Raw genomic sequence first — 14,029 nt, forward strand, 5'->3', positions numbered from 1 at the left:
TTTCTGTAACTCCTTCATTCAGGGCTATGTCCCTGTCTCAAGCTTTGAGTGAAACTTCTTTAAAAGCCCACAGGACAGACTAGGCTGATGGAAGAGCCTGTTTTATTACTATAGTCATGTGAGTTTATTCCTTTTATAGCTAACTTCAAGTGAAGACTGCTTTGAAAGGTGGGAATGGCAGTGGCAATTATTTTGAGGGCCTGTAGCAATCAGAAGACTGTCAGCCTACATAAGGTGTGCTTTTGTGTCCATCCAGGTCATGAAAGGACAGATGAGTAGCTTTGGTAGCATGGAATATGAAATGTTGAATTCACAAAACTTCTTTGTGCTCTGAAACAGAAGTGATGGCTACAAATACTTGTTGAAATCTCACCCTGTCATTTTCTAGTAGCAAAAAAATTCAATGACACAAAAGAGAATTGTGCCCCTCTATAAACAAAATCCCCAAACCACAATTCTCCTAGTAACAAAGGTGCTGGTGATTTGTCTCTTCAGCTGTTAATTACAGGTGTGAAACAGTGCAAATCAAAAAAAGTACAGAGATTCAAAGATATAAGCTGTACCAAAAGTCATTCAAGTCTTGATTTTTTTATTTTCCTATAACTATCTTCCAGTAAGGTTTTGGTTTTGTTTACACATACTCTGTGATACTAATTACACTGCGAGTTCCTGTCTCTTAAAGATGCTTCCTTTAAACACCGAGTCAAAAAAGGCTTCTCTTTCTGTAAGGCTTAAAACCAGAAGCTAAAGAAAACTGTAGGGTTAATTTGTTCCTTATTGGTCCATGAAAGTCAAGGGTTAAAAGACAAGCTTTGTAAAAGTGCTTTCCTCTTACAGAAAATTAACACCTCAGCCGAGTGCAAGAATATAAATTCTAATTTTCTTTTTTGCAGTTTGTATCTGTTCAAACTAGGACTAGCACCACAGATTCAAGACCTACTGGGAAAAGTAGACTTCACAGGTAATAAACTGCTTAGCTCTTATTCCATTAGATGGTTTCTTTACCCAGTAAATCTGCTAAGATTGTGCATATTTTCCATTATGGTCTTTCTCCTCCCACAAGGTTGTTCTGAACACTTCCTAATTGAATATGTGGGAGGATGCTATTATTAATGAATGCCAGGCTCTGAAGGAGAGAAGGGAGTGAATTTGCATGGAATACCTGTCATATCTTAGATTCTTTCAAAATGTGGATGAAAAATTGTGAAGAAACCCTGGTCATAAGCACTTAATCTATCACACATGTATTTGTAGGTATGATGATGAATAATTAAGTTGTCTTTTCTGATAGTACTTTTTTTTTTTAATGTGAACAGAGGAAGAAATCAGCAACATGCGAAAGGAGCTAGAGAAATATGGTATACAGATGCCATCCTTTAGTAAAATTGGTGGGATCCTGGCCAGTGAATTATCAGTGGATGAAGCTGCATGTAAGTGCGTCTATTGTTCTGTTTTCAGCTGGATAATTTGACAGAATGCTAACAAAATATTCTGAGTTTTAATTCACTTAGTTTGCCACCTCCTAATAAATAACAAGAAAAGCAAGTAACTTTTCACTATCACACTGCATCATTCTTCTGAGACCTCTTGCAATTTTTCAGTCTTTGTTTTTTCATTGTTTAATATCTCCATTGAGAAGTGCTACCAGAAACAAAGATTTCTTGCAATCTCTTGCATGGGTTTAATATTCTGGTAGCTAGTGCTCCTCTGGAATGGTGAACTGAGCTGTTCATCAGCTGTGTGCCCTGCACTATAGTGGGTACTATGGATATGTCTATGTGAACAAGGTGTCTTCTCTGTGCTTCCTTCCTGTGTTGAGCTCTTGCAGTTCTTCTCAAACACTGGGTCAGGTTGCTGTGATGACGAGGCCTTTTTCCAGACAGACAGCTCTCTCATATAGTGGTGCATAAGTGAAGGAAACACTCTTCCACGGGCACCTTTCAATATGTTTGACTGCTGGCATGGGACCCATGATATGGTAGAACCCCACTGGAAGGCATGTCCAGCTGTTGCATCTGAAATAAGGTTTCCCTGTGTAGGGGAACTGATGCACAGTTATGGTTCTTTTGAGTCTGCCTTGAACAGCCTCCCTCTCATAACTGAAGCTTAATGCTATTTTTTTTTAATGCTTCCCAAGCCTATCCATCTGTAAATCTTTTTTTTTTTTTTCTGTTTCATCTTTTTGAGGGATGAAGTGTTATCTTCTAAAAGGAAACTTAAAATTGCTCGAAATTGGTCGAACTGACATGACATGAAGTGTATCCACTTAAATCCACACTTGAGCACTAGTTACTTTGTTCAAAATTCTAGCCTCATTCAGAGCAGCAAATTGAAGAAGGGAAGGACTGGCTCGAGTATGTTCCGTGCCACAGGGGGTCATTGCTACCAGCCAGTAACTACTGCAAAATGCACATGGGAGGTCGGGTGAATTGTTATTATAATTAAGTTCTGTTGTCACTCTGTTAAGCCTTGCAAAGTGTCATGATTGAAACAGGCTGATTCATTATGTAAGTGTGCTGAAATTTCCAGGCCTTAAGTTAAAACACACTTCCTTGTGTTGATTGGCGTTGTGTTGTAGCTGTAGCCTAATATGTGCATGTTTCTGCATGTTTTTAAAATATTTCCTTTGGGGTGGGGGGTGGGGGTGGGTGGGTAGTTTGTCTCCTTTTTTAGCAATTTTTCAGAGACATAGCAGCTACCATGCACTTTTCCAGGGAGCTTCCTTCCTATATTGAAGATGAAAGGTCTGCAACTTCCTTCTCTGAAAGCTTATTAATAGTGTGTGTAGGGTTTCCTTTAGCTTCTGAAGTGTTTTCAGTATTCTATAGAAAAGCCAGGTTTCCTGCTGCTGGTGCATTCCCTTTGGGTAAGGAGACTTTTACAGATAACATGCCCTGCCCCAGAACAGGAAACATCTGCTATGGGAACCCTCATGCACTAAGGAGGTTGAATGTGGAGATCCTGCTGGAGGAAAGGGTCTACTGCTCGTCTTCCAAAATGGAGTAAATGAAAGGAAATACAAAGCGAGTCATTCTGCAAACAACCTTCTCTTTTATTCCATGTCTCCAGACTACTCTTTCAAGTCTAGTCAGGTTTCTCACTGTTTTTCATGGTAGATGGGTTCACAACGTCCACCATTCACATATCCCCTAACCCTGAACCTGTTGAGTACTTTTTGCTTGCTTCACTTACATCAGTGAGGTCTCTTAAACATCTGTGGAAGATTGCATCCTTCCTATGTATTTCATTATATGAGGATGCAAGACTGATATGTGTGTCTAAGAATGGTAGTCTTCTTTTTGCCCCTTAAATTTGATCTGGATGTTCACAAAGAATATCTCAAGTTGGAAAAAATCCATAAAGATCGAGTCCAACTCTCTGCCCCTCACAGGAGTATCTCAACCAAACCAGGTGACTAAGAGTGTTGTCCAGATGGCCATGGTCACTTTCCTGGGAAGCCTGTTCCAGTGTCCCTCAGTGCAGAACCTTTTCCTAATGTCCAATCTGAACTTCCTCTGCTCATGAAGTTACATTTCAAAGGAACCAGTGTCTCTCCCTTGGCTTGGTTCTCCTCTGCCGTGCAAGCTGCTTATGTTTCCCATCTGATACTCCACTGAACTGAGCTAGAGCAAAATAATTTCAGAACAACTTACTAGCATGAACTGAGTGAGGCTAAGCAATGCATTATCCACCAGCAGCTGGGCAAGTTGTTCCAACAGCTGCCCTCTCTGAGAACGTAGAGCCTCACTATATGCTTCATTTGTCTGTGTAGAGTTTCCAATTATCTGTTTTTCTGTTCTGCTTTCCTAAATTTCCTAAATTTTCTAAAAACTCTTGATTTCATAATCACTTACAAGCATCCTTCATTTCTTTCATATGCTGAAAGAAACTGAGGCTCTAAACTCTGATACATAGACCATCAGTTAAGCTAAACCCAAAAAATTCATTTCTACTGAATGCTGTTTTCCAGTTTATCAAAACCATGCAATGCCACCTATCAAGTAAATACTGGTAGAGGAAGGAAAGTTGACATTCATGTTTTCCCTCATATCTCATGAGCAGCATGATCATCACTGGGGTCTCTGTAGAATGAAGGTCCAGATGAACTGCACCTCTAGTGGTAGTCTTTTATCTAGATTGGTTTTAAGGCCACATGGTGTGCAGGGAATACCTAGAAGGGCTCTATGTTGACATTAGTCAACATATAATTCGGCTAAAGTGGCTTTGGTTGTGTGCAGTCATGTAAATTTGCTGTGTGGAAAAAAATTTCTGACTCTTAAACTATCAGAGTGAGGCATTCATTTGGAACTTTAAGTTCTGTTTTCTCAAATGAAACTGGCACTTAGCACTTAAGCTGGTCAATGGCTACTATGAATTCTGGGACATTTTTTCCCCTTTACCTGTGCAATAATGTTTTGAGAACCTGCAAAAACCCTTTGGGTGTTCTTTCCCCCTGTTTAAAGTTTACTGTCCTGTGACTTTGCAGGTGATAGGAGCAGAGACCATTACATCACTGTCTCTGGTTCTCCAGCTGATCATGGAGATCCCTGGTTAGGAAAGGAGCCTGTTAACTCCAGCAAGCTTAGATGTTGTGTGCAGGGCAGCAGCCTGTCTGAGGAATCTTAACTGTTCACTGGCTGTCAAGTTTCATGGAGTTTGATTATTCATGTGTAGTATCTTTAAGATATATTTCATTTAGACAATACTTTCATACGTCTCCTATCTCTATGGACACAAAAGTTGGGGTCTTTTTAAGTTTTCAATGCCTGCATATAATTTCCTTCTAAATGACATAGGACTTGAATAACTAAATAGAACTCATGTTTTGTTTTCTGTCAGTACAATAGTAACACCTAGTTGGGGCAAGGGTGAACACAAAATGGATAGATGGACAGCAATGTGCCACCTTTGAGCAAACACTGAGTTCTGCTGCTGCTGAAGTCTGGGAGAAACACTAGGACTGGGATGTTTGAAGGGGAATATGTGAATTGTTGAATATACTAAACACTCATTTCAAATCAATCAGAAGAAGTAGTGACAGTTCTGAATGTTTTCCTTCCTGAAATTGAGGATTGTGCTTTTTAATTTTAGTGCATGCAGCAGTAATAGCAATCAATGAAGCTGTTGAGAAGGGCATAGCAGAGCAAACTATTGCAACTCTGAGGAACCCAAATGCAATGTTACTGAATGTGGATGAAGAACTTGCACAGGACTATCAGAATGAACTCTTTGAAGCTAAAAAGAGAAAAGAATCAAACGCAAGACTTAAGGTAGTGGTATTTTATTAGCACTTATAGTAGATGATTTCCTCACACTGGTTCTTGTGCTCTGTAGTACTATGGTTTTAAAAATTAATTAAATTTTAATAATTAGTGCTATTAGGACAAGCCCTACACTTTTATGCTAAATGAAGTAAACGTTGATTATGTAACCAGATGACAGCCTTATTTATAACACTATAATTACCATGAGTGTGGTGTAGCTTAACTGTGACCAAAGGATAAAATACCAGAAGACTCAAAACAGTAAAAGACCTTGTGTTCTCTATCAGCTTCTTTAGAAAATGCAAAGTTTCTGTTTAAAAACTGTAGAAAGAATGGTACCTTTTTTGACCATAAAGTATAACCTCTGCTGCAGATTTTTTATGTGAAATTATCTGCTTTGGTTTTTACACAAAATCTAACACTTTCTGTAGTTAAAAAACGCTACTTTATCTTTACATGGCTATTTTACATGAAGCAGAAGATGTTTTCAGTCTTGCTTAGTTACCATGAGGTGCTAATTTCTTCAGCTCAAGTGGTCAACAAATTCCTTTACAAATATTTGATCTCATGCAGTTTTAATGACTCCCACTAACAGTTTTTCTTTCTGCAAGGTTTTAGTGTGTGCTAGCAACAATTTTGTTTTTCTAGAACGGCACAATCTCTGAAGAAGAGAGAGATGTCTATGAGGAGCTGCTGACACAAGCTGAGATTCAAGGCAATATCAATAAGATAAACAGTAAGCCATTCTGGATCCTTATGGAAATGTGCACGTAACACCTGATCTCCCGGAGTCCATCTGAACGTGACTTGAACCCACATAAACAAAACAAATATTTCTGTGGAAACTTACAAAATAAGCAGAAGTAGCTCATGTCTGTCTACAGCTGTGTTTTTCTTGCTGCTTCTTATCTACTAATCTCTGAGGGGCTACTGTCTGTGGGTTTTTTTGCTGTAGGGGTTCCTCAGTTGAGAATCAAATCATTTATTGCCTGCCCTGTTTCCCTTACTTATGAGTTCCTTTTGTATGCAGAATACTGTAAATTTTGACCCCCTCTTCTATATAGAGCCAAAATTCATGAGTTTCCAGTTAGCTGTGACTGAACTGCTCCCACATAGGCCCACAGAGAGCCAGAGACTCCCTTTGCAGGACTGGTCTTGAAATGGACAGTCCTCTACTGGATAAAGGTTGCCACCCTAGCTGGCTTCTACAAAAAATGAGATGCTGACAGCAATGGACTTTTTCTCACAAAAGTGTATTTGCTGTTTATAAGCATTGTTTTTATTTCAGTTCACATAGCTTTAGTCCAAGTGAATGAGGCTATTGACCGGCAAGATGAAGTGGCACTGATGGCAGGGTTGAGCCGTCCTGCTCTGAGCCTACTTGAAGTTCTGCCACAAAATTCCTCATGGTACCTATTGCAATTGTGTGATTCTAAAGAACAGAAAATGCAGGTAATTGAATGAAACAGGTACTACTCATCAGCTTGCAATTTTTAGCTTATTTTAATCCAGATAGAAATTGCCTTTTGTCTGCCTTCAGGATTTTTTATGGAGTGGTTTTATTAAAGGTTTTAGAATAATTGATATACTAATCAACACCAAAGTAGCTTCATTTGCTGTGAAGAGCATGGTAACCTAATGAGTAGTTAGTAAGACATAAGAAGAAAATTTGAGATACAGAATGCAGCTCCTAGTTACAAAGTTTGAAGATGAGTTATAACAAATACAACAAAAGGTAATCTTAAACCATTAGCAGCAAATGGCAGACAATTGGGTTTTAAGGAGAAAATCCATCATTTTGAGTAAGATGAAAATTATATAGATTAATGCTTTTTTTACTGTGATATTGTATTTGGTGCACAGGGGATAGTACAATCAAATCCTGGCTAGCAACCCATCAGAGACATTTATCCCTTTCCTCCCATTAATTTTAAAAGCATATTAATTTTTTTTTTCTGATCTGTTAGATAGCAGGGGTTCCAAATATGCTCGACAAAAGTGAAATACAGAAAGAAGTTAGTGTTGCCAATGCAGAAGCTGAGGCTCACAAGCTTAGTGAGTAACTGTTTTAATACTCATTTTTTCCATCATCATGTAAATCATGTTAAGCTGATGAACTGAAGCCACCTTTTTCTTTCATGTAAACAAGGTTTCTCTAACTGAAACCATATGTCTTGCATTTTATTTTTGTAATTGTTCTGCTCAATGTCACAATTGCCAAGGCACCGATCTGTGCTGCACTGGGTATACTCTGATCTGACATTGCTAACACTTTTTTCCTCGAATAACTGAGGCCACTGGTAAACACGGCTAAAATCGAAAACAGTGTATGGCTTGATGTCTTGAAGTATTTATCAATGCAGTATTAATCCTTGCGTGGGAGTGCTGACCATCCTTGCAGAATCAAAATGCAACGGTCACATGGAAGAATTTTTTGCAATCAGAAATCAGAGGAAAATTACTACTTTTAGACATACATATTGGAATCTAACCTATTCTTAGATGGCTAAGACTGTCACAAGTTACAGATTGTAAAAGATATAGTTAAGGGGGATCTAAATTTGCAGTGCATGTATTGCTGCTTTTGACTGGAAACTTCTTTGCTAGGAAGTTCAGCTTTGGTTAAACTGCTGTTATTTTGTGCTTCATCTGGGCATGGCTTAGTGGCTGTTCTGTTTCTGGTATTTTTTTCAATGCTTTGAATCCAGGGTGATCACTTTTGCAATGAGATTTGAAGGCTATACTCTGAGCTCAACTTAAACCAGAATATGTCTGTTTTGCTACTTCAAACATTAGCTTATTTTAGATTGGTTAGGCATGGTGAGCAATACTTTTAGAGAAGGAGTTGCTTCTTGGTAAAGGAAATGAGCAGGAAAAATGCAGTGTATGAAAACAGTAAGGTTTCTGGAGAGGAATTTAACACTCTCGTTTGGAAAGGGAAGTTTTCTTAGTGAGTTTTCTTATTGGGATGTAAATAATGTAAAGTGCTTTTTGCAGGTTGCATGCTCAGTTTCTGAACTGGAATTCATTGCATTGGTTATTGACTACAGAGCTAGTCCATTTGTGGACTCTCAATCTTTTTCATCTTTTCTCTTAAAGCAGGCACAGCATAGTTTTGAGAGCCTTTTCTAACCTCAGGAATAGCAAATACAGCATTCAAGAACAGCATATCCCCATGTGACCATGCTTCAGAGCAGCTGAAATGAGGACTGAGGGGCTTGTTTAGGTAGCCCTGGTTACTTAGGTTTTCGAGACTTTCTTGTGTAACAAGACCTGCGTGTTGCTGCATACACATGAACTGTAGATGGTATTTGCTGTACAAGCAGTCCTGTATCAGCTTGAGCATTTGATGGTGACTGAAACCATTCCCTGGGTACCCAGAAAAGTCATAAGATAAGATGGAAGAGATGCAGGCTATTTTGCTGATAGAAATAACATGTACAAAATTGTCATTCTTTACTCTGCTACATGCACGTAACCCCAAGGCTCTTTTCCTTTGCCCAAGATCAAAGCAGTCCCCCATACAGCGTGTTTCTGGGTGCGTCCTGGCCTGAGTTTTTTCAGAGTTGGCTCCTCCAGGTGCAATTATGGTGGCTATGACTAAGCTAAGGGGTGTTGTAAGGTTTCAGCAGCTGCCTAAGAGGGAAGTGTTTTCCAGCATTTTTCTGCTGGTGTTCAAACCTCAGTTCAGCAAAAAGCAAAACCAGACAGTTTTTCAAGTAATGAAAAGGGTTAAGCTCATTCTCTATGGTGGTCTGTTTAATTTGACATTTGAGCTGTAGAGAAGGAGAATTTCTAGATGGCAGTGCTTGGGAGGACTGATCTTCCACACTTAGACAAATGAACAGGTGATGTGATAGCTTGCAGAAGGAGTTCTAGAAGTCACAGCATGTGTTTTTCCATCAGTTCAGCTTCTGAAAATCCCAATCCCCAACCAAACCTCCTGAAATGGACAACAAAAAATGTTGCTGTTGCAGAACAGGCTTGTTCTAGATAGTTGGGTTAGGTCCTGCCAAAAGGAGGGGGCAAGAGAGGAAACAGGGTGCAGAAGGAAAGGAGCTTTTGGAGGCTAAAGGAGGACTGAGACACTGGAGCTGACACTCCCAGCAGTACCTGCTACAAGCAAACCCATGGGGGATTTCAGGTCTTTGTACTATGGTGGGGTCAGATCCTTCTTTTGGCCAGTCTCTTGTATCTAAAAGTCTAGAAACTGCCAAGTCCTCCAGTCAATTACTTTTGCATACCTTTGAATAGACTTTTTTTTGCAAAATTCAGTAGTTGGGCAGAGAAGAATCTCATGCAGATATGTTTTTTCTCTAATGATAGCCTTTGGAATAAGCTAATTGTCATCTACATGGCATAACAAGCAAATGGCATATGAAAATTAATAGGCTTTTCTTTCCCTGCTGTTCTCTAGAACTTATAGCAGTTGACAATATCAATACTGCAATTCGTAATTGTGATCCTAGTAACACACTGGTTGCACTGATGAAACCGGAGGCGCAGCTGCCTGTTGTTCACTCATTTGCTGCTGCTGTCTATCAGACTGAGCTGTTCAACCTCCAACAACAGAATGCTGTGGTAAGACTGAAAAGCCTGTGACCTGCTTGCTGATGTTATGTAGACACACCATGAAAGAGCACAAACATAGCATGTTGTTGTGTAAAATCACACTTAATTCTCATGTCATGAGAGTGTTATGTATTGCATGAGTGGTTTTGGTTGAATAGGCAACATTGAATCGCAAAATTTTTTTCATGACACACCTTGCTCTGGGTGAGCTCTTGTGTGGCAACAAGTTGATGGACTGACATTTTTTTAATTGTCGCATGCTCTTAATCAAGACTAATTCTGTTTTGTATGTTGTGTAGAGAAGTAATCCCATGCTATGAGAGTATGATTGGAATAGGTAGGGTTGTTGGGGCAAAAGAAGGGAAAGGTTGGAGGGGCTATGTAGCAAACACAGTGAACTCTACTACAAGTGTTGTGTTGATCTGACTTACCTGTGACTAGGAAACTTGCCAGACTTTTAAACTCAGGTCCATCTCCTTGATGGTATCTAGACTGTGTAACTCAAATTCGTTACACTGCTTATTTAGCTTCCTGACTGTGGTACATTATTATCCTACAGAACTACCTGGCACATGATGAACTGTCTATTGCAGTAGAAATGTTGTCAGCTGTTGTGTTGCTAAACCAGGCCTTGGAAAATAAGGACATACTAATGATAATGAATCATCTCAGAAACCCATGCATTGGCTTCAATAATCTGGAAGAGGAAAACTTTCAACGGTAAAGGTTCATTTTGTCTTGTCTGTATGAGACTTGGCAATGTCTGCAAAAGGTTAAGTAGGCATTTTATTAAGCGGGCTGTCCTGTGTTGTGGCTATGAAGCTGCAGGAAGTGTTACAGGATAAACATCTGTGTTACAAGTTAAGTAGGGATAATGAGACAATTGCTGAAGTAGTTGTGTATCCCTGAGTATAAGCAATCGCAGAGCCTCAGAAGTTTAAGGGCAGAGGGTGTGTGAGGTGCAGAGAAAATATAGTGGAAGCAAATATTAAGATAAGACAAGAATTTCTAAAGACACTAAAACATGTACCAACTGTAGATGGAAACTGTTAATCAGTAACACCTCTGCAATACTAGAAGAAGATCTTTGGAATGAGGTAGTGTTTAATGCCTTGAGGCCCAGGAGGTCCCTTGAACCACAGCCAACCCATTTTTTCCTTGAGAATTGCAAAGGTCTAAAAAATGTAGCAGTCCCGCTTGCTAAAAAGCTGAGTACAAGGCTGTGGCACATGGTGCTTGTTCAACATTAAATTATAGGCTTTACTCTTCTGCCAGCTGCTTGCAGTGCCATGTGCCTGACTTGTCACAGCCATGTGCTGCTACCTCTGTGCTCTCTTGTGTTTCTGCAAAAAATATCTGGCAAAAAAATAATTTGTATAAGACCTGAGCACCCACTGGGTAGGAGAGAGCATGAAGGGCACAGGCCAATTCGTGCCTCTTGGTCACGGGTGATAAAAACCTCCATGTGCTGCTGGAAGACATTACTAGGCAACAGGGATAGCAGTGGCTCCACCGGGCTGCCAGGGGACATGAATCTGACAGCGACCCTTGCTAGGTGTCTCAGAGCTGAAAAGAGGGCAGTCAGGACAGGAGCAAGAGACAAGGGGTTTAGGTAGAGGGAGCAGGATGTCATAAGCTGGAGTGAAATTAATCTGTCTCTTGGCATCTGTTAATGTGAGAAGGTAATTGTGGGCAAGAGAAGCAACCTTATAATTATAAAGAAATGGGCTCCAAATTGTCCAAGAGTAGCATTTTTGGCTGGTGTTGCCATGGCTTGATTTCTAGGTTAGTCAATACAAATTAAGAAGTAGGAATTAGTTGGAGTAGAGACTAAAATAAAATTTTATTATGACATTATATAAATCTGTGCTGCTAGCCGTATGTGGAATATTGCGGGAGACCTTGGTTGCACAATACCAGCAGGAATACATTAGAGCTTGAAAAAATTCAGTGAGCGAGATTATGTTCAATGGCTTTTTACCAGAAGAGATGAAATTGTTAGGAATGTGTTTCCTGGAAGAGGATTTAGGTCTGCAAAAGAGTGCATGTTGTGGGGATGCTTCAAAAAGGATGCTAGCTTCTCCTATAACTTTGATTTTCATATCAGAATTGGAGAAAAGTTGGACACTATCAGATATAGAGTTTAAAATTTACTTAATAAACTGCCATCTCACAAAACACTTAAATATTGTGGTTCAATATTCATTCATTTATTTGTTACTCAAGAATATCTAAGATTTTAAGGTAGAGTAGATGAATTACTGGAACAGAGCACTTTGCCACTATTAAAGTCATATGTAGCCTCCAACTAGGAAAGCCTTTAAGCACAGGCTGCTGAATGCTGAAAGGGCAAATCAAGTCAGAAAATTGATTCTCTCCTGTATTTTTTTCCATCAGTCACTAATTTCTCAGGCTTCTGTTGGAAACAGAAGAAAGATTTGATCTGACATATTGCAGCAGTATGCTTGATTCAGAAATATGAAAATTATTTAACTTATGTTTACATGAGTTTGCTGTGAAAGTTTCCAGATTTGTCTTGATCTGTGGTCCTTCTAGGAAGAGCAGACACAGGTTATAGAGCCTGTGATCAGAGGACCTTGATTTTTTTTACAGCTATTAAAATACATGTGTAGAACCAGCAAGGCAGCTTGCATGTCTATATAATTTCTCGCAAGAGATGAGTTTCTCTCAAATTCATTAACTGAAAAAAATACTAGACACTAAATGATGGGTGATACATCTGACTAACACTTTATGGCAACTTAACTTGTGTACCAAATACACTTATGTATTTTATATCTTCTTATAGTTATGCTGATACACTATTGTCTATTAAGTCAGAGGCTTCATCTCAAGGCCAAGATTATTTAAGCTGGAATGATATCCAGAACTGCATTGACATGGTTAATATGCAAATTCAAGATGAAAATGAAAGTAAGTAATTCTTCCTCTCCATCATCTACAGAGATGGCAGCCTGGTACATAATTTTCAGTGTTGAAGCGCCTTGTAATGACACTCTTCAAGAGAGAAGAGTTAAATAATTTTGAATGCCTGTTGGTCTTTAAATGTCCTTGAAGTATTCCTGGTTATGCTTTGGGTGGCTCAAAGATATCACCCTCCTGCAGTGTTTTGAGTGTCATGTTTTTGCCCATTTGGCAAAATCTTTAAATATTTGCACTGAGTAGTCTTGCTTTGGGCTTTTTGCAGAAATTATAAGCAAAGAGCATATTGGGAGATAGGGGAAGAAATTGCAAGCAGTGCTTTGGGGAAAAGATTTTTTTTTTCTGTGAAATGTCTTCTAAACCCTTCTTTTTCTTAGAGTTGGCAAAAGGTGCAATTATGTGTCCTGCTCTTCTTTTAGTTATCTTGATTTCCTATCTCAGAGTAGCTTGTTATGCCCCTTTTTTTTCAAATACAGTTTGTTTTTGAAGCTGAATGTAACTGCATTTCCTTAAAAGGGTGGTGTTATATTAAATGTGATAGCTGGTCATTTGTGCTTCGAAAAAGCTAAAGGACCAAATTTTGCCACAGGACATAGGAAGCACGGTTTGTTTTGTGTTTTTACTAAAATTTCAGGCTATCAATTACTCCTAGTTTGCTGGAGAGTAACTTGAAAGGAAGAGAAAGGAGAGGGAAGTTTCCAGACTGCTGGCCATCTGGGAGGAAGGCTGGAGTCAGAGCCTTCCTAAGGTGCAGGCTGTTCCCAGGGTGGTGCTGGCTCATGGTGCCTCACTGCCACCAGTGTAGTGTGTGCTACTGTTCCATATTGGTGAGAGAAGTTTTATGTTACAGAAATACTAAAATCTAACTGGATTGCTGTGTCCTAAAATCTAGCCAAGTGGCTGCTGTGGGCCCTGACAGCTTGCTAATAGTGTGTGCCCTCTGGCAGTGTGGAATGCCGAGCAGTTCATTTGACTGACATCATCACTTTTTTTCCTGCATCTCCACAGTCAGTAGGGCTTGAAACAGGCAGTCATATATTAGGAGACTAAATCTTTAGTACTGAAATAGCTGCGCTTGGTTTCAGCGACACAGGCCTTTGCCCAGGAATGGTTGTTTTGGGCAGAGAGAGCAGGAAGAAGTGAGGTCTCCGTCTCCATAAGCAAGTCTGCATGTCTGCACAGTCCTTGGCACACCAGAAAAACTGCTCATTCCCAAAGCCTTATGAGTGTATGGATCTGTGACCTCACCA

The 14,029-nt window shown here is 39.5% G+C and overlaps 1 protein-coding gene across 3 annotated transcripts in view; it reads left to right on the forward strand.

The window, feature by feature from the left end:
- The window catches only part of IQGAP2 (IQ motif containing GTPase activating protein 2), a 123,082-nt gene that overhangs the window by 69,701 nt on the left and 39,352 nt on the right, over positions 1–14,029 (forward strand). Inside the window, exons 6-14 of one of the 3 annotated variants that reach the window (XM_030466972.1) lie at positions 894–961; positions 1,317–1,430; positions 5,092–5,270; positions 5,913–6,000; positions 6,553–6,716; positions 7,232–7,319; positions 9,682–9,845; positions 10,396–10,556; positions 12,646–12,770. In XM_030466972.1, the coding sequence (XP_030322832.1) occupies positions 894–961; positions 1,317–1,430; positions 5,092–5,270; positions 5,913–6,000; positions 6,553–6,716; positions 7,232–7,319; positions 9,682–9,845; positions 10,396–10,556; positions 12,646–12,770 (1,151 nt within the window). The remainder of the gene's footprint in view (positions 1–893; positions 962–1,316; positions 1,431–5,091; positions 5,271–5,912; positions 6,001–6,552; positions 6,717–7,231; positions 7,320–9,681; positions 9,846–10,395; positions 10,557–12,645; positions 12,771–14,029) is intronic. The other 2 variants (XM_030466973.1, XM_030466974.1) reach the window with 2 other exon arrangements.

This window comes from Calypte anna, chromosome Z, assembly GCF_003957555.1.
Source record: "Calypte anna isolate BGI_N300 chromosome Z, bCalAnn1_v1.p, whole genome shotgun sequence".
Classification (NCBI taxonomy): Eukaryota; Metazoa; Chordata; class Aves; order Apodiformes; family Trochilidae; genus Calypte; species Calypte anna.